Source organism: Canis lupus, chromosome 7, assembly GCF_011100685.1.
Source record: "Canis lupus familiaris isolate Mischka breed German Shepherd chromosome 7, alternate assembly UU_Cfam_GSD_1.0, whole genome shotgun sequence".
Classification (NCBI taxonomy): domain Eukaryota; kingdom Metazoa; phylum Chordata; class Mammalia; order Carnivora; family Canidae; genus Canis; species Canis lupus.
The window spans coordinates 69,420,574-69,442,625 of record NC_049228.1 but is presented as its reverse complement, the minus strand read 5'-3'; the positions used below and the strand labels follow the sequence as shown (position 1 = coordinate 69,442,625).

Here is a 22,052-nt window from a genome sequence, read left to right as displayed (position 1 = left end):
CAAGGGAAGTGAGCCATGTGGCATGCTATTTTTATTTTCCAAAACCATTAGCTCCCTAAATTGAGAACCTTGTAATTGCTGAGCAAGTTGAAAGTGCAGAAAGTAGCTCTAATCTAACACATCTGAATTAAGACCACCCAGCAGACCTAATGTGTTACTTCTTTCTTCCACAAAATAATTAAGTGAACACACGTTCTTAGGTATCTAATTTAACTTCTAAGACAATGATTATAATAGAGCCTGAGTGATGATGAGCACATTTTCTATTCTTGTAATGTTCTACATGTCAATAGAGGTTTAGATTACACAGGTGAATGCATGTGTCAAAAATCAGTTAACAAAGTAAACACTTCCATAATGGTAGAGTATGAATCTATGAAAAACTGCTCATTGATAAAAACAATGAGAACATCTGAAAACACTGTCAAAATCAACATTTTCAAGGCTTGGAACAATCCAAGATGCGTTTACTCAAGATACACAGCTGAATCTCAGTAAGAACAGTGAGCTCTGTGGTGTTTTTACATGCCCTGTCCCATTTTCTTCTCACCAGCCCCACAGAAGCCTTGAAAACTGATAGCCTTGTAATAGATGGTGGAAACCAGCCACCCCAGAGTCCCTGGAGTTCCCCCAAAGCCCCTTCCTCATACAATTGTCATTATTAGATTTGTCTGACAATTCCCTAGGAACCTCCACTTGTAGGCTTTGTCTTTATTTCACCTAACTCAGAACTTAATCATTATGAACCACTTTTTCACTGGGTCATTTGTCAAAAACAATCAGTGGCAATTGTTTATGATCACAGCTGACTAAGGCAATGAAAATAATCAGGAGAAAATAAGAATCTGGCCAAAAACTTACAAGGAAAAGCTGGAGAATGAGAGGTCCATAGTGACTTTTAAAAGTTCCAGCATATTCAAGAGACTAGAAAAAGTCATACTCATATACTGGGCTATATACATGCTCAAGAAAGCATTCAGAAGGCCCTAATCTCTCATTTCTGGCTGACTTTGAGGTTCTGTGCAAGCAAGAACTAAAGACTAAGACACAGTTGTAAACTTCCTGGCCAGGAAGTTCCTGTAAGAGCATTAAAAACATACTCCAATATGTAGATAGAATCCCTTGACAAAAGCTGGAAAGACTTAATGGTTCAGGACATTTAGGGAAATGTCCAATTATTAGCTGACCACTAAGTTACATAATGATTTCAGTGACAACACAAGATAAAGAAGACAGATGTTACAGGAGTGCCTAGGTGGCTCAGTTGGCTAAGTGTCTGCTTTTAGCTCAGGTCATGATCTCAGGGTCCTGGGATTAAGCTCCACATTAGGCTCCCTGTTCAACAGGGAATCTGCTTCTCCTTCCCCCACCCCCACCCCTCATACATGCTCTCTCTCATATAAATTTTTTAAAATCTTAAAAAAATAATAATACAGATGTTACAGAATTAGAGGGGTAACTACACAAACAACAACAACAACAACAACAACCAGAAGCAACAAACAACAAGCCCTGAGGAAAGGGATGAATTTGATTTCTAGAGCTGCCATACTTTATTATTCAAATGGTCTTATTCTCAACAAAAACATTGGGCCATGACAAAAATATTAAAGTACAACCCATACACAGGAAAAATAGCAGTACGGAAATTGTATCAGAAAAAGCCCAGACACTGAACGTACAAGACAAAAGTTTCAATCAGCTATTTTAAAATGCATTCAGTGAGGATCTCTGGGTGCCTCAGCGGTTTAGCGCTTGCCTTCAGCCCAGGGCGTGATCCTGGAAACCGAGGATCAAGTCCCATTTAGGGCTCCCTGCATGGAGCCTGCTTCTCCCTCTGCCTGAGTCTCTGCCTCTCTCTCTGTGTCTCTCATTAATAAATCAATAGAATCTTTTAAAAAAAATTAATAAAATGCCATCTAAAAATAAATAATAAGTAAATAAATGCATTCGATGAACAGAAATCATGAAGTAAATAATGAAGTATGAGAACAGTAACAATGTTTCAGCCAATAGAGAACAAGAGATAGAAATTATTTAAAAAAAAAAAACAAATGAAAGTTCTGCTATTTAAAGAAAAAATAACTGAAAGGTAAAATTCAGTTAAGTGGCTCATGAGGAGATCTGATTTGGGAGAAGAAAGAATTAGTGAACTTAAATAGAGGTCAATTGAGAGACTCGGTCTGAGGAACAAAAAGAAAAAAGAATGAAGCAAAACGAACAGAACCTCAGAGACATATAGAACACTATCAAGCATATTGATATATCGATAACATGAGCCAAAGAAGGAAAGATTATCTGAAGAAATAAGAGCCAAAAAATTCCCCAAATGTGATGAAAAACAATTTACAAATCCAAAAAGTTCAACAACCACCAAGGAGAATGAACTCAAAAAGATCCAAACCGAGACACATCAATATCAAACTATTAAAAGCCAGACAAAAAGAATCTTGAAATCAGAGAGACTAGTCACACACAAGGGATACTCAGCTGATTCTTTATCAGAAACCATGGAACCAAAGGCAATACGCTAACATCTTCAAAGTGTTAAAAGAAAAAACCCATCAACCTTCAAAAATGAAGGATAGGTTAAGGTTTTCCCAGATAAACAAAAACTAAAGGAATCTGTTGCTAGTAGATCTGCCCAAAATAGTTACTGAAGATTGTCCTTTTACAATTCTTCTATCTTAGATAAAAGTGCATAAAGCAGTAACTATAAAACCATGTTGATGTAGTTACAATGTATAAAGATGTCATTTATATAAAAATAATAACAAAAGAGTGGGAGGGGAATGAAGCCATATAGGAGCAAAGTTTTTACATATTTACTTAAAGTAAGTTGGTATTTATCCAAACTGCATTGTAAGATGTTAACTGTAATCCCTAAAACAACAACAACAACAACAACAAAAAAAAACTAAAAATCAAACCAACAACTATTTAAAATATACTAGTGATTAGTGAGGGAGGGAGAAGGTAAAGGGTCACAGAAATGACTACAATGGGTAAGGGTTTCTTTTGGAGTAATGGAAATGTTCTGGAATTAGTGGTGATGGCTGCATAACTTTGTGACTAAACTTAAAACTTCTGAACTGTACACCTTTTAATATGGTGAATTTTATGGTATATGAATTCCATGTCCATAAAAAGTAAATAAATTCAAAGAAGATAAGCTTATGCTGATGTAAGCATTTCACTGTAAATTTTACCTCAAAAAACAGACTCTAGATAATGGTATCAAAACTTTAAGCATTAAGAGAAAGTTTACAGATATCTGTAATTTATTTTGAATTTAAAAAATTAAAAACCTGAACTGATGATTAATAGGATAGATAACATGAGAAACCAATGGTCAATGGTAGAAAGTTGTTATAAGTATCTGGATATTCACTGAAGAATTTAAACTTTTCTGTAAGTTTGGAAATGTTTATCAAATGCTGAGGAAAAGAACAGTGCTGAGGAAATACTCAGATTCAGGTTGTGGACCTTTCTGCAACTAGCCTGAAATCCACAAAAACAACAACAGCAACAACAAAAACCAGTATCATTAAAGACACAAATGTGACAAATTATTGTAGAATAAAGGAATCCAGAGAGATATGACAAAAGGGGAAAAACCTGATTATGGACATTTTATATTTTGAATCAAGGATAAATTTCTCAGATATGATAGTCGTATTATGGTTGAGAATGTCCTTGTGAAGAAGATAATTTCAAATGATTTAGGAAGAGAATGTGTACGTGCATCTAGATAGACGATAACAAATGTGACAAAACATTAACAACTAATAAATTTGGCGAAGGACATATGCTTCCTAATATTGCTCTTTCAACTTGTTAGCTTTAACTTTTTCCATATAAAATGGGTGGGAGGAAGGGTAGTAGCAAGGTGAGTGAGATCATAAAGAATACTGGCAAATTAGAACTCTCACTTCATTTCCTCCTATTCTCCCCTTCATATACCACACTTGTCTCCTTCCTCAGTCTCAAACAGAACAAGCTGATCATAATTTCAGAGTCTGTCTTTCCTGGTGTTCTCTCTATTTAGGGTACTCTTCCTCCAGATCTTTGGCTGTTTTCTCCTAATTATTCAAGCCTCAATTCAAATGCAATCTCAAAGAGACCCTCATCTACCTTAAAAGATGTCCATCAGGCTCTAACATATCATCTGATATTATCTTAACAGCAATAATCCATAACTGGCATGCTTATAAATTTTTTGTGTTTGTTTTTCTCTACAACGTAAGAGACAGGTCAGCAGACTCAGCTGTTTTATAATTTTAGGCTTTCCTTTCTTTTCTTCCATAGCCTATATCCTATGACATCCACCTTTGTACCAGTAAAAACTTAACTGGAAACAGAAAAGCAACTGGTAATTTTTTCCATAGGAGTAGAAGTTAGGGGAGTGAGGAGAAGCATGTGAAATTAACAGAAATCAGAGTGGGTATGTCAAAGGACTGACACCAGACTCAAAGGCAGTATGGGTATATAATAGCTACAACAGCGGATGGTTAACTAACCTAATACCTAAAAACCTAGGACGAAAGCAACAGCAAGCTTCTTATCAAAAATTAAAATTTCCCTAACATTAAAGTTTAAAGGTTTAGGCTGTGCTAAGACCTAGAGAAAAATCAAAGTCCATGTCCCATTAATTCGGTTAAGATTAACATTATAAATAGCACTTCTTTATCTTCCATTTCATTTAAGACATTTTTCTAAGCTGCCAATCTACCACCTGATAATTTCTACTACATGCTAACTTCTATCCTAAGGCTATAAAAGACAGTGGTCTTTGCCTTCTCTATAGATATTTTATAAATCCTTAAAGTGGCACATACTTGCGAATATAATGAAAAAGAATGGCTGTAGAAGTTTGAAGCTAAGAATAAGAGAGTAGTAACTAATATAATAGCTTATATAGCTTATATTTACTGATGTCTTACTATACCCTATCCTAAGGATTTCATACAATTTAAGAATTCATTCATGTGGTTTACACAAAACCTTATGAGGTATTATCCACATTTTACAGATATGTAAACTGAAACTCAGAGAAGTAAAATACCTTAACCAATGTCACAGAATTATTAAGGCTAGATTCAAACCAGGCCAAATGATTTCAGAGCCCTTCTTCATTATAGTGCCTCTTACTATGACATTGTAAGTCTTTACAAATTCGATAAAAACTCTGGGTGGGCAGCCCCGGTGGCCCAGCAGTTTAGCGCTTGCCTTTGGCCCAGGGCGTGATCCTGAGGCCCCAGGATCGAGTCCCACATCGGGCTCCCTGCATGGAGCCTGCTTCTGCCTCTGCCTGTGTCTCTGCCTCTCTCTCTCTCTCTCTCTCATGAATAAATAAAATCTGAAAGAAAGAGAAAGAAAGAAAGAAAGAAAGAAAGAAAGAAAGAAAGAAAGAAAGAAAGCAAGCCACCTCTTAAAAAAAAAAAAACAAAGAAAAAAACTCTGTGGGTGTTGAAATTACAGAAACAAGAAGGCATATGTGCTAACTATATTAATTTTTAACTTTGTTAAGATTAATCCTTAAATTTGGGTGATTCTCTTTAACATAATAAAGAGCTAAACAAGACATAAACAAATATTGCTTAATAAGAATACCAACATATTCTTCCAAAGTATGTTACCTGAAGTACATGACATAGCTAAAAACAGCTCTCACTGGAATTCAGTTAATATCCCAAAGACCTGAATCTTTATATTCCTCACAACTTCCAGTATATTTTATTTCCTCTATGGCATCCTCATTCAGGTACTTTCTACAAGCATATTCTGATACAAAACTTCTGACTAGACTCTATTCCCTAACAGCTATGAATATTCTATAAAGCAGAGCTCTGAATGGTGCCTGGGTGGCTCAGTTGGTTGAGTCCCCAACTCTAGATTTCGGTTCAGGTCATGGTCTCAGGGTCATGGGATTGAGCCCTGTATTGGGCTCTGCACTCAGTGCAGTCTATTTGTCCCTCTCCCTCTGCTCCTCTCCCCACTTTCTCTCTCAAATAAATAAAATCTTTAAAAAAAGAAGAAAAAGAAAAGCAACAGAGAGGTCAAGAGAACAAACGTGGTTCATTTAGATACTTTGCAAGTGGCATCAGATGATTTCTAAAGCTTAGTTTAAAACCATCCTAGGTAGCCCAGGTAGCTCAGCAGCTTAGCGCTGCCTTCTGCCCAGGGCGTGATCCTGGAGACCTGGGATCAAGTCCCACATCGGGCTCCCTGCATGCAGCCTATTTCTCCCATTGCCCCCCACCCCCTCTCTGTCTCTCATGAATAAATAAATAGAATTAAAAAATAAAATAAAAAAATAAAACCATCCTACTGGGAGCCTGGGTGGTTCAGGGGTTGAGTGTCTGCCTTTGGCTCAGGTCATGATCCTGGGGTCCTGGGATCAAGTCCTGCATCGGGCTCCCCATAGGGAGCCTGCTTCTCCCTCTGCCTATGTCTCTGTGTCTCTCATGGATAATTAAAATCTTTAAAAAAAAATTAAAAAATAAAACCATCCTACTGCTCTAGGAGCCAAACAGCTCTCATCAAACTTTAGTAAGGAAAGGGGGAAAGTTCCAAAGTACTTAAGATATCATGATAACCCCTACGTATCTTAGGAAATGCAAAAAGAATTGGAAGAACATAATATTATGTAGTTTTGACTGTCTCTATCGATAATAAACATATTATGTAAAAAAAATCTAAGTATATGTGGTGATAATATATATACTGATAATGTCAACCTCCAACACACCATGTACAACTAAAGAAATATTAAGAGTTCTTATAAGCCCTTATTAAAATTCCCAGTTGCCCATCAAAAAGTGAGTAAAGTTTTCTAACCTTTCAAAGTCACCTTGCCTTGTGAATTTTGACAACCTATACACGGCCCAGTTGTTAAGCTGTTTAGAGGTCATTCCTCTTCCATTATCTATCACTGCAACAGCGGGTTTTCCTTGTGTTTCATCAAAAAGCTGCAAAATAAGTTCAAAAAGACAGGAAAAGTCAAATCATTATCAAAAATATATAAAGTTAAAAATTAAAGAATTAAATGGGCTCACTCATACACTGCTGGTGTAAGTGTAAATGTATTACAATTTACTAAAAGATACTATATAAATCAAAGGCCTTAGAATTCTTCATGTCCTTTAATCCAGAAATTCAATTTCTTAGATTTTAGCTTAAGGAACTAATTAGAGACATATACAAAGACCTATAAGGATGTTCATGCCAGCATTGCTTACAATGACAAAAATGTAGAAAAAAATCTAAATCTTCAACAAAATATACATAATTTATAATACAGTCAACAAATTAAACTATAGCAATGGAACATTACACTGCAGAATATTCATGATAGGGCAGCCCAGGTGGCTGAGCAGTTTAGCACCGCCTTCAGCCCAGGGCGTGATCCTGGAGACCCGGGATCGAGTCCCACGTTGGACTTCCTGCATGGAGCCTGCTTCTCCCTCTGCCTGTGTCTCTGCCTCTCTTTCTCTCTGTGTCTCTCATGAATAAATAAATAAAATCTTAAAAAAAAAAAAGAATATTCATGATATGGCAAATGTCTATATTGTAACGCCAAGGGAAGGTAGATCACAAAAAAACCAAAATGTACCCTATGATCACACATACATGTATACATATTTATAGAAAAAAGGGCACATAAAAATTTTAATATTGAAAAGACATCAGATAATTATTTCTATTTTTAGTTTTCTAATTTCTACAACCAACTTGTAGTACTTTTATAAAAGGGAAAGTTAAATTTCTTTATAGTATTATTATCTTACCAATTTGATCTGTATTCTTCTAATACCAGTGTTTCTAGAAGTAGCAGACAATGAATTGTCAATTAATTCTGCAAGAGCAAATGCTGGAAGACAATAAGAAGACATTACTGCTTAACTTTTCCTTCCCAAACACTTCACTTAAAAGTTCAAAGTAGAAGAAACTCTGAAGTACCTTAAGACATCACTTTTATTTTCCAAAGAGCTAGAATTAAAGTATTATCCTGATCCTAATGATATAATACAAAATAAAGGCATCATCACCAATCACCACCAGCATAAAAAAGCAGTCATCAACCAGTACTTGTAAGGTACTACACGGCATGAGTCAGCCAGCCATGATTCCTGGCTTCAAGGAGTTTATAATCTAAAGACAGACATACAGACAGAAGACAAACAGAAGACCATAACCATAAAATCAAATACTAGTTCGTGGTATGTAATACATCATGCACAAGTCAAAAGTGAACACATTTAGAGATGGGGCGGGGCAGGGGTTGCAAATATAAAGCAACTATAAAAATGTCTATTAAGAACTTATATATAGATATCATATGATTAATGGCAACCTGTCAAATGGCAGGATGTTTCTAACTGACACAAAATTGCTAATTATTTCCTACTACACAACCAACTTGATACTCAACTTATCACTGGCTCTGTATTATTAACTAATATTCTTTCTTTAAGGTCATTACTCAAATTATTTCCTGCTTTTATTTTCTTAAAGAGGAGAACACACCAAATTTATGTCTCTTACTTCTACTGAAGTGTAACCCAACTAACACTGTAATGAATCCATAGAGTAGCACCCCAGCAAGCATTCCACACTCTGAACACTGCTTATAAACTAGAAAGAAGTTACTACAAATCAGATATAAGGATTTGGCCAATGGTAGGTAAGTGTAGAAAATGGGAGAAGAGACATTGTAGGAAATGGGAGGGACACTGTTAAGAAATCGGAGGCAAAAAAGAGTTAAAAGAAATTTGAAGGGAAGAAATTATTAGAATTTGGTATCAACTTAGATATAAAATTAAGCCCCCCCCCCCACACACACACACAGAAAGAGAAATCCAAGATAGTTTTGAGTCTTTCCTCTAAAAAGACTGGATAAATGGTCACATTTCTCATAAAGGGAAAATTCAGAGAGGAAGAAAAAAAAACATTCCATTTTAGATGTGATACCCTAACACTGTATCAAGCTCAATGAGTAGAAGTGTTCCATAGGGAGGGAGAACAGATACCAGGCTTAAGAGAATAAAAATGGCCAGACTCAAGAATTTTTGCTTCTCTGACAGAATAGTTAAACCTTGGATCAGCACATTAAAAGTATTAAAAAAAGAGCAATGTGACTTGAAATATCCACCATATGGTCACGAATAACCAAAAGCACCATTAAAGGCAAATGAAATAAAAGCAGGGAAAGACCTAGGAATGTAGTGCAAAATCACAGTAATCAAAGGAAGGGGTTAAACAGGGAGATTTTCTGCTTGTTCATATAATGACAACAGGGATGAAAACTGGTACAACAATCTGGAAGGTAATTAATCTACATCAAAAGTCTTAAAAATGAACCTACCTATTGACTCCATGGTTACACATTTAAAAATCTATCCCCAGAGAAAGAATTAAAGATTCATTAAATATGCAAATATTTAAAAACTTATTTTCAAGTATTATTCTAGGAACAGAACAAACAGACAAGAATCCTGTTCTTGTAGAGTTAACCTCCTATTTAGAAAGATGGAAAATGACGAGAAAGATGGAAAATCAATGCAATCATACAATACAATAAAAATGCAATACAATCATAATTAACAAATGGTGGTATATGTAATGGAGAAAAGAGTGAGAGGGGGGAAAAAAGAGATCAAATAACAGTAAAGTCATTGAGGGAACACAGCTGCAATCTTAAGCAGGGTGATCAAGGTTAAATTTTGTTGAGAAGGTAATGGATAAAGAGATAATTATTAAGACTCTGGCTTTTATTCCCAGTGAAATGGGAAGCCATCAGTGTTTTTACTATAGAAGAGTAACATATCTGACTTCACAAACATTATGTGGACAGGTATAAAAAGAGAGATTAATTAAGAGTCTACTATATAATCTAGGTGATGATTCCTCAAGATCAGGTTTTAGAAACAAAAGTGGTAAGAAACTGTCATTTCTATATAGACATTGAAGATAGTGCCAACAGGATTTTCTGACAGACTGAATGAAAAGTATCAGACAAAGAAGAATCAATTTGATTTTTGGCCTAAGCAACTGAAAGAAAAGAACAATAATCAATTTGGATTGGAAAATTATGTGTAGTTAGGATTCAGTGAACCAATCAGGTTCCCATCTTAAGTTAATCTAGTAGAGATACCACATGGGCAGTTGGATAGACAAAATTGGAATTCAGGAGGTAAGTCTGGCATTATTTTCAATATTTGACTAAAAATGAGCATTTCTGGGGTGTCTGGGTGGCTGAGTCAGTTAAGCATCCAACTCTTGATTTTAACTGATGTCATGATCTCAGGGTCATTAGATATAGCCTTGCGGTGAGCTCCACAGCCAGTGTGGAATCTGCTTGAGATTCTCTGTCCCTCTCCCTCTACCCCTTCTCTCGCTCGTATGCTAAGTGGATAAATAAAATCTTAAAAAAAAAGACTACCATTTCTATCACCTCCACTGAGGAGTCACTGCCATAAAGATGGTATTTAGAAGCATAATATTGGACACAATCACTAAGGACCTAAGAGAAGATAAGGGACCAAAGTCTAAGCCATGAGGCACTTCAATTTCTTTTTTTTTTTAATGAACTATTGGGACTTTTTTTTTTTTTTTTTTAATTTATGATAGTCACACAGAGAGAGAGAGAGAGAGGCAGAGACACAGGCAGAGGGAGAAGCAGGCTCCATGCACTGGGAGCCTGACGTGGGATTTGATCCCGGGTCTCCAGGATCACGCCCCGGGCCAAAGACAGTCGCCAAACCGCTGCGCCACCGAGGGATCCCGAGGCACTTCAATATTAAGAAGGTTGAGAAGGCAGAGCAATTAAATCTCAATTAAAGAAAAAGATGGGAAGAACAGAAAGAAGCCAGCCAATGAGGTAGAAACAAAACAGAGTATGGTTTCTCAAAACCTAAGTGAAGATTATTTTATCAAAGAAGAAAAATGATAAACTGTGTCAATACCGTGAGTAAAATGGGAACTGAAAACTGATCACTGGATTTAGCCACCAGTGACCCTCAGAGAGTAAGTACAAGAAAGCAAATAAGAGAGAATGGGAAGTGGAGCATCACTGTTGTTAGTAAATACAATCAACTCTTTTGAGGAATTCTGCTAGAAATAGGAGTAAAAAAACTGGGCAGTAGCTGCTAAAAGAATATGATGTTTTTAAGATGGGAGAAGTAAGATGGGAGCTTTTTTGTATATAAGGAACAGTATCAGGGGCAACAAGTAGACTTCAAATTATGTAGTTCCTCTGCTAGGGTTCAAGCTCTGTAATTTCTCTGCTAGGGTTCAAATCCTGGCTCTAACACTTACTACCAGGGTGGCCTTTCTCAAGCTACCTAAAATCTCTTAGCCTCAAGTTTCTTCTGCAAACTAGGGTCATTATGTAACATTAGTCACCACATAGGATTAAGGATTAAATGATATAATATTCATACAGAACTTGGCAAAGCGGCTGATAATAAAACCAGTACTTAAGGTGAGGATGTGTACAGTTTAGACAAAAAATATTCAGTCATGTTTAACAACAAAAAAGACTAAAAACAACCTAAATGTCTCAAAGAACACTGTTCAAAGAAATTTCTATTATATAGTTTGTAAACACTAAAAACAAATATACATTGACATATATTTAAGCATTTAAGCTATTCATTTTATTTTAAACAAAAAAGTAGACTAAAGAAATATGCTCCATATAAAACCATTAAAAGTGAAAAAAACATACAAGAAGGTTTAAAATGATAAACACCAAAAGTGTAAGTGGTGGTTCTATCTGGGTGGTAGAGATATGATGTTCTTTAATGTTCTTTCTGCTTATCTAATTTCCTACAAACTATAATGCATATACTGTAAAAAAATATTTTTAATAAGAAAGTTTATAATAAACATTCAACAGTATAAAACATTTTGGCAGGGTCCAGACAGAAAAGATTCTCTAAATCAACTGATTGGTAAAGATCACCAGCAAAGAGTTCAAAGGTAGGATAAAAACTTGTGAGAAGTAAAGGTGGAAAGAAATAATAAAGAAACGGAGACCAGAACACAGACCACTTACTGGTATAGTTCAGCTATACAAGTTTGCAAGGTAAAAAAATATTTTCTCAATTGGGAGACATCTACAGGAGGCCAGGATAGATAAACTGGTGTATACAGAAGATGAAAAGATATATAAGTACATTTCTTTTTTTTTTTTTATAAGTACATTTCTTATGAGTTAAAATGGAATGGATTATTATACTAGATTAGTTTTAAAGGAGAGGTATCATTACTCTGAAGATGACTTAGAAAAAGAAACATACTGTGATGAAGAAGTTGAAATAAGGAAGTATACAGTGACTGGTTATAATCTTCGAATAAAGTAGAAAATTTTTAAACAGTGAAGGAATGTGCATGTGGTCAAGGGATAAAAGTCAGCAATAGTTGTTGAAATTAGTATAAATACTTACGCAAAGGATTTTGTCCTTCACTTGCATAATATTCATACATGCCACTTTTAACCAGTGTATCATAGTGAGGTAGGAAGTCAATTCGTTCTTTTGTAGCTGTTAGTAGTAGCTGATTGACTGACTGTAGCAGGTATAGAGTGACTCCATCTTTAACAGTGTCATCTGTAATTAAGAAGTAATATCTTAAAGTGCTACACTAGTGTCAGAAACACAATGAATTTATAATTTTGAATATGCAAATTGTATCCCTAAAATATCTTTAAAGATGGTACATGCAAACCCTCAAACAATGGATCTTTCTATAAATTCAGTTGTGTTTTATTAAGAATAGTAATATTGGAATAGGCCCAAATACTTCCACTCATCTGAAACACTCAATTCTTAGTAAGTTAAACTATCACAGGAAATAATATGATGAACTACATTAGAGTGGCATTAACATGAATGTAGAAGTAGGATTAAATTCAAAAGGAATCACACATGAAAATCTGGCAGATCCTGGGATCTAACTGGATAAAAAAAGATAATGGAAGAATTCAAGTTTGTGAGAATTAACTTCTTGAAGGCCCATGTAAAAGAACTGTGGCCAGGTGTTGCACATCTCATCTTCTGGGGCTGCAGAACTGATAACTATCTATCTATAATCTTGTTTGAAAATATGACCTTGGGGTGCTTGTGTGGCTCAGTCGGCTAAGCATCAGACTCTTGGCTTCAGCTCAGGTCATGATCTCAGGATAGTGAGACCTAGCCCACATCAGGCTCCATGCTCTGTGGGAAGTCGGCTGGAGATTCTCCCCTCTGACCTCTGTTCTTCCTCCCCCTACCCCCAGCAAGCGTGTGCTCTCTAAAATAAATAATCAAAAAAAAAAAAAGGAAAAAAATATGACGTCTGCACAAACTGTGTGCATATAGTCCGTTTCCCTCTCCATCCCAAGACAGTAACCAAAATTACCAACAGTTTTAGATACTTATCTGAGTAATGAAATCATTATTGTCCTATGATGTACTAGAACATATTTAATATAAAGATATAAAAAAAATATAAAGATATCAATTAAACACTGCTTACCAAAATTATCACAGGTAATTTCTTTCCTACTTGTTGTTGTAATAACAAATTTCTCTTCAGGTGAAATGCCAAGTGTCTACCCAAAATAACAGGAACAAAATCAATTATTACACAAAAAGTAGTATACAAAGGAAATAAATGTTATTCAAGTTTATAAGAATAGGAAAATATTGATAGTATATCATAATCTTGTAAGTTACTACATATGCCTAAGAAATGTTAAGTCTTGGTACCTTAAAATTTTTCCTTTGCATAATTAAGCATAGTTCTATCTATTAATTACCTATTTGTTCATTAGCGTTTTTTTCTGCTAGTCAGATATAGGGCACCTAGGAATGTGATGATTAGGTGGAACATTTTCTAAAGGGTTTTAATATGAACAAGGCCTCCTAGGCAAAAGGCATGCTATTTCATGTCAATACATAAGTAAACTTACTTGAAGCAAATAAGTTTATGTTCATACAGATTAAATATTTAAATACATAAAAACAAAAGTACTGGAAAAAATAGAGGTTAGTATTTTATAACACTAAGGTAAGGACCGCCATGCTATGCAGGATTTTCTGTATTAAAGAATCTTTTTATCTATTATAACCCCTTCCAAAAGAATAACTTTTAAAAATTAAGGCAAATTAGAAATTATGAGAGGGAACTGCAACAAGAGAAAGAGCATCCTTAGGAAGCAAAAAGCCTTCATAAAACAAGATGAAAACCAACAGAGAAAGAGTAATAAGTCACGATCAAAAGGAGAAAATATAAATTAATGACCAATCAACGCAAAAAAACTGAGATTTTAAAACTAATCAAGAAATAAGAATTAGAAAAATGAATTAACATTTTCATTAAAATTTTATATATCTTTAAAATTAAAAGACATGCTCTTTCTAAATTTAAACAACAATGTACAGTTAAGTGAAAGGATCAACTTCTGCTTCAGGTAATGATGAACTAAACTTAGACCAATCTTACCACCAAAGACAACTAAAAAAAAAAAAAAAAAAATCTAGACTAATGATACCCAAATCTTTAATAGCTACACTAAACCTGATTGGTTCCTACTAAAACTAATTAAGGCACCAACTCCTTACTGAACATTAATTGAAGGGAAAAAATAAAGCATTTATCCTGTTTTTTTATACCAACTGTAGTTAAGGGTAACCAAGTGGCTCTACTTGATGAGGCAAAGTTGTTCTTTAGAGAATTCTAGCTAATAAAGAGGAATGACAATCAGAATATTACCTTCGGTAGGTGAACCGTCAGCCCAAACTTTTATTATGGAGGAATCCAGCTGAAACTACCTCAATTCCGCTAATATGATCCTAGCACTGCTAAGGGTGGGGGGAATTGATACGATGTAACATGAAGTACCAGCACCACCTATAAAGTATTCTTTGCTTCCATACCTCAAAGAAGTTGAACCTAAATTTTGTTTATAAAACTTTAAAAAGAAAAAAAAGAAAAAATAAACCTTTAAAAATAACTTGTTTACAGAATATATGGAGATAGAACGAGCTGCACCATAAAGGAGCACAGACAAATCCAAAATGTGCACTATTTAAGAAAAACCTACTTAATTTCTTCAAAAGGCCAACGTCAGGAGAAATAAAGAGATTGAGGGAAGAGGGTTTTGTTCAAACACTCTACATCTTAAGGGACAAAGTGCATAAAAAAACAAATTCAACATTTCAGGACTCTGTTGGAATCTTGATTTAAATAAACCAACTATAAAAAGACATTCTGAGACAGGCTATATCTGAATATGGACTAAGCTATTACAAAATATTTTATGATGTTAATTTTGATGGTATGATCACAGAAATGCATGTGAAATACATAGGAGCAAAGTGAATCATATTCCAGCAAAGAACTGGAATATGACAAAATGATGCTTGTGTGGTAAATACTTGGTAATGGCTGAATATGGACAATGAGTTAATGTGCGTTCATTATACTACTGTCTATATATGTTTGAAGCTTTTTATTAAAAAAAATTGTAACATAAAATATACTACAACAGACCAGTGGACCCTGAAATAGATCCACATATATATACATGGAGATCGTGGCAAAAAGAATGTAATTAAAACAGCTAATTAACTGCATAAAAATAGGTAAAATAAAATCCCCATCCCAACATATACAAAAAGAAATTCCAAAAGAATTAAAGACACTGAGTAACTCAAAATTTTAGAGGAATACATAGAGGAATAATTTTGAGTAGAGAAAACGATTTCTGAAAATATATAAAAAAGTACAAGCCATAAAGGAAAAAAATAGAAAATATGAAAAGATGCTCATCTTCACTTGTTAGAGCCATTAAAATAACTTATCATTCCCACGAGGCTGGGAAATTTTTAAGTTCTGATACTATATAGGCCTCCATGTAAGGCAGTTGGACTTTAAACACTGCTGAGAAGACTGAAAATCAGTACAACTATATTGAAAAGCAATCCCGAGTAAATACTTTAGTATTTTACTAAATTTAAAGATACCATCTTCCATGCAATTTCATCCTACAGAAATGAAGTTATGGATATAAACTGATGGGGAATAAAACTGTACTTGTTTAATAAATAAAAACTCTTTTTACAGAACTTTTTTTAGGTTTTGTGCAATGAGTCTCTTTTTTAGCTAGTACTACTTTATTACTACAGTGTCCCAATTATTAGATCATGTGCTTATGCATCCCAAAAACAAAATTTGTTCTTAGTTACTGAAAAATTATATGCCAAGCTGAATTAAGATCTACATATACCTGTATTTATATCTAATTATTCCATACAGTCTTCTCCATTAATCTGTTATTATTCAATTAAGATACTAACCTTTTTCTTTACCTATAAATCTAATTTTTCTAAATATTTAAAAGCTTTGATATTTGACAAATACAAATTAAATCTTTTTACATTATACATTATGCTTTTATTCAAGATGGCAAACCTTTCTCCATATATATATATATATAAATTTTTTTTTTTTTAATTTATGATAGTCACACAGAGAGAGAGAGAGAGGCAGAGACACAGGCAGAGGGAGAAGCAGGCTCCATGCACCGGGAGCCCGACGTGGGATTCGATCCCGGGTCTCCAGGATCGTGCCCTGGGCCAAAGGCAGGCGCTAAACCACTGCGTCACCCAGGGATCCCTTTCTCCATATTTTTAGTCTAAATTCTATCTTATCAGATATAAATTAAAGTCTTCCATGTGTCTGTATTAACCTGGTCTTGAATACAGATATACTTCCTCTGCCTTTCCCTGTATGAAAGCAGGATAACACTCTATCTGGGCAAGAGTCTTGATTAGGTTTTTTTTTTTTTTTTTCATATTTATAAGAATACTTTGGTCCCATCTTTTTTGGGGTTAATTGGTAAAACAGATGCAAGAGCTTTTATTTTTTTTTATTTTTATTTTTTTAATTTTTATTTATTTATGATAGTCACAGAGAGAGAGAGAGAGGCAGAGACACAGGCAGAGGGAGAAGCAGGCTCCATGCACCGGGAGCCCGACGTGGAATTCGATCTCGGGTCTCCAGGATAGTGCCCTGGGCCAAAGGCAGGCGCTAAACCGCTGCGCCACCCAGGGATCCCTGCAAGTGCTTTTAATGGATAAATGGATTAAGTCAGAAACCATATACTTCAATAAGTTGCTCTGAAACTCTGCAAACTAGCTTTTAATGATTTATCTATCTTTGACATCATAGCCAATGATTTTGTCCCTAAATCACTCACAGACCAGGAACCCCCATAGTGCACTTGAGTGAGAAACCTCTAAAAAAACCCAAAATAACATATATCCTACCTGTGTTAAAGGAAATAAGCAGACGACTTTCCTATCTTTAGGAATGTTGTCCATTTTATCAGGATTTGTAAGGAATCTAGGGAGAAATTTTTCTCATGTCAAAGCTTTGCTTTACTAGCAATTGGAACGTTTTCATTTTACAGACATTGTAGTTTTTATATAAATTATCTGTCCTTTTGTTTTGACCTCTAAAAAACTCAAAGCTGATTTCATGGCTCAGCAATGGCGTAGGATATTATCAAAATATGTTAACTCTCCTCAGGTTACTATTTTATTCCTTCCTACATCTACTTTTATGTTTCTTCCTCTTCTGGAATTTTTTTTTTTAAGATTTTATTTTTAAGTAATCTCTACATCCAACACGGGGCTCAAGCCCACAACCCCAAGACCAACAGTCACATGCTCTACAGATTGAGCCAGCCAGGTTTGCCCTTCATCTTCTGGAATTTTTAATATATGTACCCTATGTACAAGTTTTTTTTTCCCCCCAAGGAAGAGTGATTCATGTAACTGAACAGCTATAAACCAAGTATTGGGTAAGGCTCCTGCCCTCAAGGAGCATACAGAATTTTTTTTAAGTACAATGGCATAAATGCTAAAGGAGGGGTCACAAGGTATAGTGAAACCATACGAAAGAAAAAGTAGGCATTTCCTCAAAAATGGAGACTGAGGGAAAGGTTTGCATACTTGAGGCTTAATGTCTGGATAGATCTTTTTTATTTTTTTAAAGGCTTTATTTATTTGACACAGAGAGAGAGCGAGAGTGAGCACGCGCACACAAGCAGGGGTAGCTGCAGAGGGAGAGGGAGAAGCAGCCTCCCCGCTGAGCAGGGAGCTCATGTGAAGCTTGATCCCAGGACCCCGGGGTCATGACCTGAGCCCAAGGCAGACGCTTGACCGATTGACTACCCAGGTGCCCCATAACGTCCGGATAGATCTTAAGAACCAGTCAAAGGAATCATCTTCTGATCTTCGATTCCCCAAGGCCACAAGGGTTCAGGTGAGTCAACAGCTGCTTATCACGGGTCTAAGGGATTCTTCTAGATCTATTCTTTCCTCCTTTTTCTTTTTTTAAACTCTTTCTTCTTCCTTCCTCTTGATTGCTCCATTTTTTTCCACAAACTGAGCTTTCCCCCAATAACAGTTTGGGATCCATAATACTTTCTAGCACTACAAACACGTATTGGTTTGAATTCTAATGAAAGACTTTAATTCAATGCACTAGTTTACCTCCCCTCCCCCACACACTTGCATGGAAAACGAAGGCTTTAGTAAACAGTGTGGGCACTGTGGAGGTTTTTTTAATGAAAATAACAAGCTTCAGGATCAAACAGACCTAGATTCTAATCCTAGTTTCACTGCTTAGTAACTGTATAACCTTAGACTTAATTCAGTAATTTAATTCAGTTCTTCATGTAGGAATGGAAACAAGGTTACGGGATTAGGTTACATAATTACATAACCTAATGAATGCTTTAAAAAGTAAATTATCTGAAAAAAGTTAGCCTTCCATTTTTTTTCTAATTCTTCCTTCTCACTTTTAATCAAATTTAACCTTTCTCTCTTCCAGCAGGAAGTAGGAAGTAGGAATTAGTCAAAAGAAATATTTTCCTTGGCTTTCAAATTAAAATACTGAAGGAATGAGGCACCTGGGTAGCTTAGTCGGTTAAGTCTCTGCCTTCAGCTCAGGTCCTGATCATGGGGTCCTGGGATCAAGGCCCACATTTAGCTCCCTGCTCAGTATGAAGTCGGTTTCTCCCTTCTTTCTCCCAGGCTCATGCTCACTTGCATGCTCTCTCTCAATTAAATAAACTCTTTAGAAATACTAAAGGAATGAAATATATGTTCCCTATTACAACTTCATTTGAGGCAAAGCGGTATAACAGAAAGACGATGGTTCTGAATTTGAATCCTAATTTGAGACTGTACTACTATCTATTTGACTTAAATGAGTCACCCACCTCCAAAAGTGAGTTTCCACTTCTGTAATAATACTTCCCCTATCTCACAGTGAGATTTCTCACGGGAGAACTTCTTTCTAGAGGGAGGGTAAATTAATACAACCTTTTTTGAAAACCAATCTGAAAATACCTATCAAGAGCTTTAAAAATATTCCTGACCTTCGAGGAATTTCACTTCCAGAAGGCTAAACTAAAGAAAAATAAAAGACATAAAAGACTATGTATTCAAAGATATTTATGGCATTACCTAAAATTGAAAGTAATGTAAATGTCACAAAAAAGAAGGGACTTGGGGGGGATCCCTGGGTGGCTCAGCAGTTTAGCGCGCCTGCCTTCCGCCTAGGGTGTGATCCTGGAGACCCGGGATCGAGTCCCACGTCGGGCTCCCAGTGCATGGAGCCTGCTTCTCCTTCTGCCTGTGTCTCTGCATGTTTCTGCGCACGAGCGCGCGCGCGCGCGCGTGTGTGTGTGTGTGTCATGAATATATAAAATCTTTAAAAAAAAAAAAAAAAGAAGGGAGGGATCCCTGGGTGGCTCAGCGGTTTGGCGCCTGCCGTTGGCCCAGGGCAGATCCTGGAGACCCGGGATCGAGTCCCACGTCGGGCTCCCAGTGCATGGAGCCTGCTTCTCCCTCTGCCTGTGTCTCTGCCTCTCTCTCTCTCTCTCTGTGACATAAATAAATAAATAAATAAATAAATAAATAAATAAATAAATAATAAATAAATGGATTTAGCTATGTAAAGTGGTACTCAACAACCATTTCAAACTTTGATTATGAAGACTTGCATTAAAATAGAAAACCAACAATATTAATATACATATAAATATGCATTACAGCTACAAAAAAAAAAAAAAATTGGGGTAAGTACCCACAAAGAAATAACCCTAAGTGCTACCAGTAGTTATAAACTTTACCGTGAAGAAAAGGTTTACTTTTCCCCCTATAGTTCCACATTTTCTTTAATGTGATCTTTTTAACAATAAAAATAATAAAGAGTTTCCCTTTTTTGGGGTAAGGTTTTGAACGGAAAACAGTCATCACAAAAGAGGCGCATTCATGCATTCGGTTTTCATATGTACACGGGAATCCGCTATATTCAGGCATAGAATGATTTCACTCTTTAAACACTTTTCACTCAAACATTCATTCTCATTTCAACATTTACCACGTGCCAGGCACAGTTCTAGACATTGGGAATACAGCTGTGAACGAAGTAAAATCCTTACTTGTCAAGTCCCTTTTATTATATGGGTCTCGGTTTCAATTATTTCAGCAACTACAGAGTTCCGTGTCTAGAACAGTCCTAAATCATGAGCGTCATCAAGTTAAAACAATGCTTCAGACAAAGGTCTCTTTCCTTGGAAGCTAAGTGTTCCTTGTCGCTTAAAAGGCACTTCATGTGGTTAAGGATGCAGAAGGACTACCACCCTTCTTTAAAGCTCAGGCACCATCACCACCTCCTCCCTATAAAATTCTTCGCAGTTCAAAGTAGCTCTTCCTACACCGTCATCGTTAATTTTTGAAGCAAACTAAGTGGAGATACATGTATCACAGATGTGTATAGTAGTGTCTACACACACACACACTCAGGCTTACACACCATTCTTTGGTGTTCCACAGACACCTGTCGAGTTAGTTCTAAAACTCTCCTAGGGCCAAGGCTTCAGAAAAAGCAGAAGGGCAGCTCCACCTGCCAAGCGGACTCGGACAAGTGTTCTCACTACGGAAGGACCCTGCCGGGGCCGGCCCACAAGACCTCCCTGACAGGACGACCCGGGAAATTACGGTATCATTTCAGGAACCTGAGGTAAATGGACTGCAGGAATTTCAGAACTCTGAACCATCGCCCGTCCTCCTAACAGAGCCATCGGGTTCTAAGTCTGCGCTCTTTATTTTCTGAAAAGTTGCACGCGAAGAGACCCAAGCGGCGTTCCCTACTGCAAGATGAGTTTAGAGTACTAAGGCCTTAGGGTGCTAAGGTCGCCACCGGCCAGTTACGGTATGGACTCCTCGGCAGCGAGAACCACCCCCCACACCCCGACCCGGGAAAAGGGCAGGGGGAGGCCCACGGGGACGCTGGCTCTGCGCTCCCAGGCCGAGGCTAGGACCGGCCCGAGGCTTCCAGCCGCCGGGCCAGGGGCATGGCGGGCACCCGGGAGAGCGACGCCAAGGCCGCAGAACTAGGGCCAGGTGACAGGTTTATTGCCCTTGGTGAGCAACTTGAGCGTCCCGTCACCCCTCCCAACCCAAACTCCACCCGCGCATCCTTCCTCGGCCCCTTCGTGTACCTGACACACAGAGGCGCGGAACCTTGTGTAGTCCGAGCGCTCCTCGACCTGCAGCACCCGGTCCCCGAGCTCGGACTCCTTCTCGCGCCGGTCAAACAAGTACACCGTCCTGCAGCCGTCGCCTCCGCCGTCCTCGCCAGTCCCCGCGGAGGGCCCGCCGCCGCCGCCGCCGCCGCCGCCGCCGCCGCCGCCGGCCGCTGCCATATTGGGGGAAAGGAGAAAAACACAGCAGCGCCGGCGCCTACCGCGGCCGGGCTCAGGGCCGAGGTGCAGACTCCGCGCGGCGCCCTCGGCTCCAGCCCCCGGGGCGGTGCGAGGCCTCTAGCCCGGCGCGCTGCAGCTCCTCCCTCAGCGGCGGAGGCGGCGGCCGAGCAGCGGCAGGCGCGAGGATCACCCGGGAACCGATTCAAACGAGCTCCTGCTCCCGCACACGTCACTTCCGCGGCCCGTCGCTCCCGGGGCCGAGGGGGCGCGCGGCGCGCTC

At 37.3% G+C, this 22,052-nt stretch overlaps 1 protein-coding gene across 8 annotated transcripts in view; it reads right to left on the bottom strand.

Annotated features, from left to right (window-relative positions):
• Positions 1 to 21,787, bottom strand: part of SMCHD1 (structural maintenance of chromosomes flexible hinge domain containing 1) — a 146,299-nt gene extending 124,512 nt beyond the window's left edge. For 5 of the 8 annotated variants that reach the window (XR_005362603.1, XM_038543713.1, XM_038543714.1 and 2 more), the window contains exons 1-5: positions 21,569 to 21,787; positions 13,522 to 13,597; positions 12,453 to 12,614; positions 7,791 to 7,873; positions 6,841 to 6,971 (exon numbers count right to left, since the gene is read on the bottom strand). Coding sequence is in view for 5 of the 8 variants with exons in the window: in XM_038543713.1 (XP_038399641.1) it covers positions 6,841 to 6,971; positions 7,791 to 7,873; positions 12,453 to 12,614; positions 13,522 to 13,597; positions 21,569 to 21,772 (656 nt within the window). In the remaining 3 variants the exon portion in view is untranslated. The remainder of the gene's footprint in view (positions 1 to 6,840; positions 6,972 to 7,790; positions 7,874 to 12,452; positions 12,615 to 13,521; positions 13,598 to 21,568) is intronic. The other 3 variants (XR_005362604.1, XR_005362605.1, XM_038543712.1) reach the window with 1 other exon arrangement.
• Positions 21,788 to 22,052: the final 265 nt, after the last annotated feature.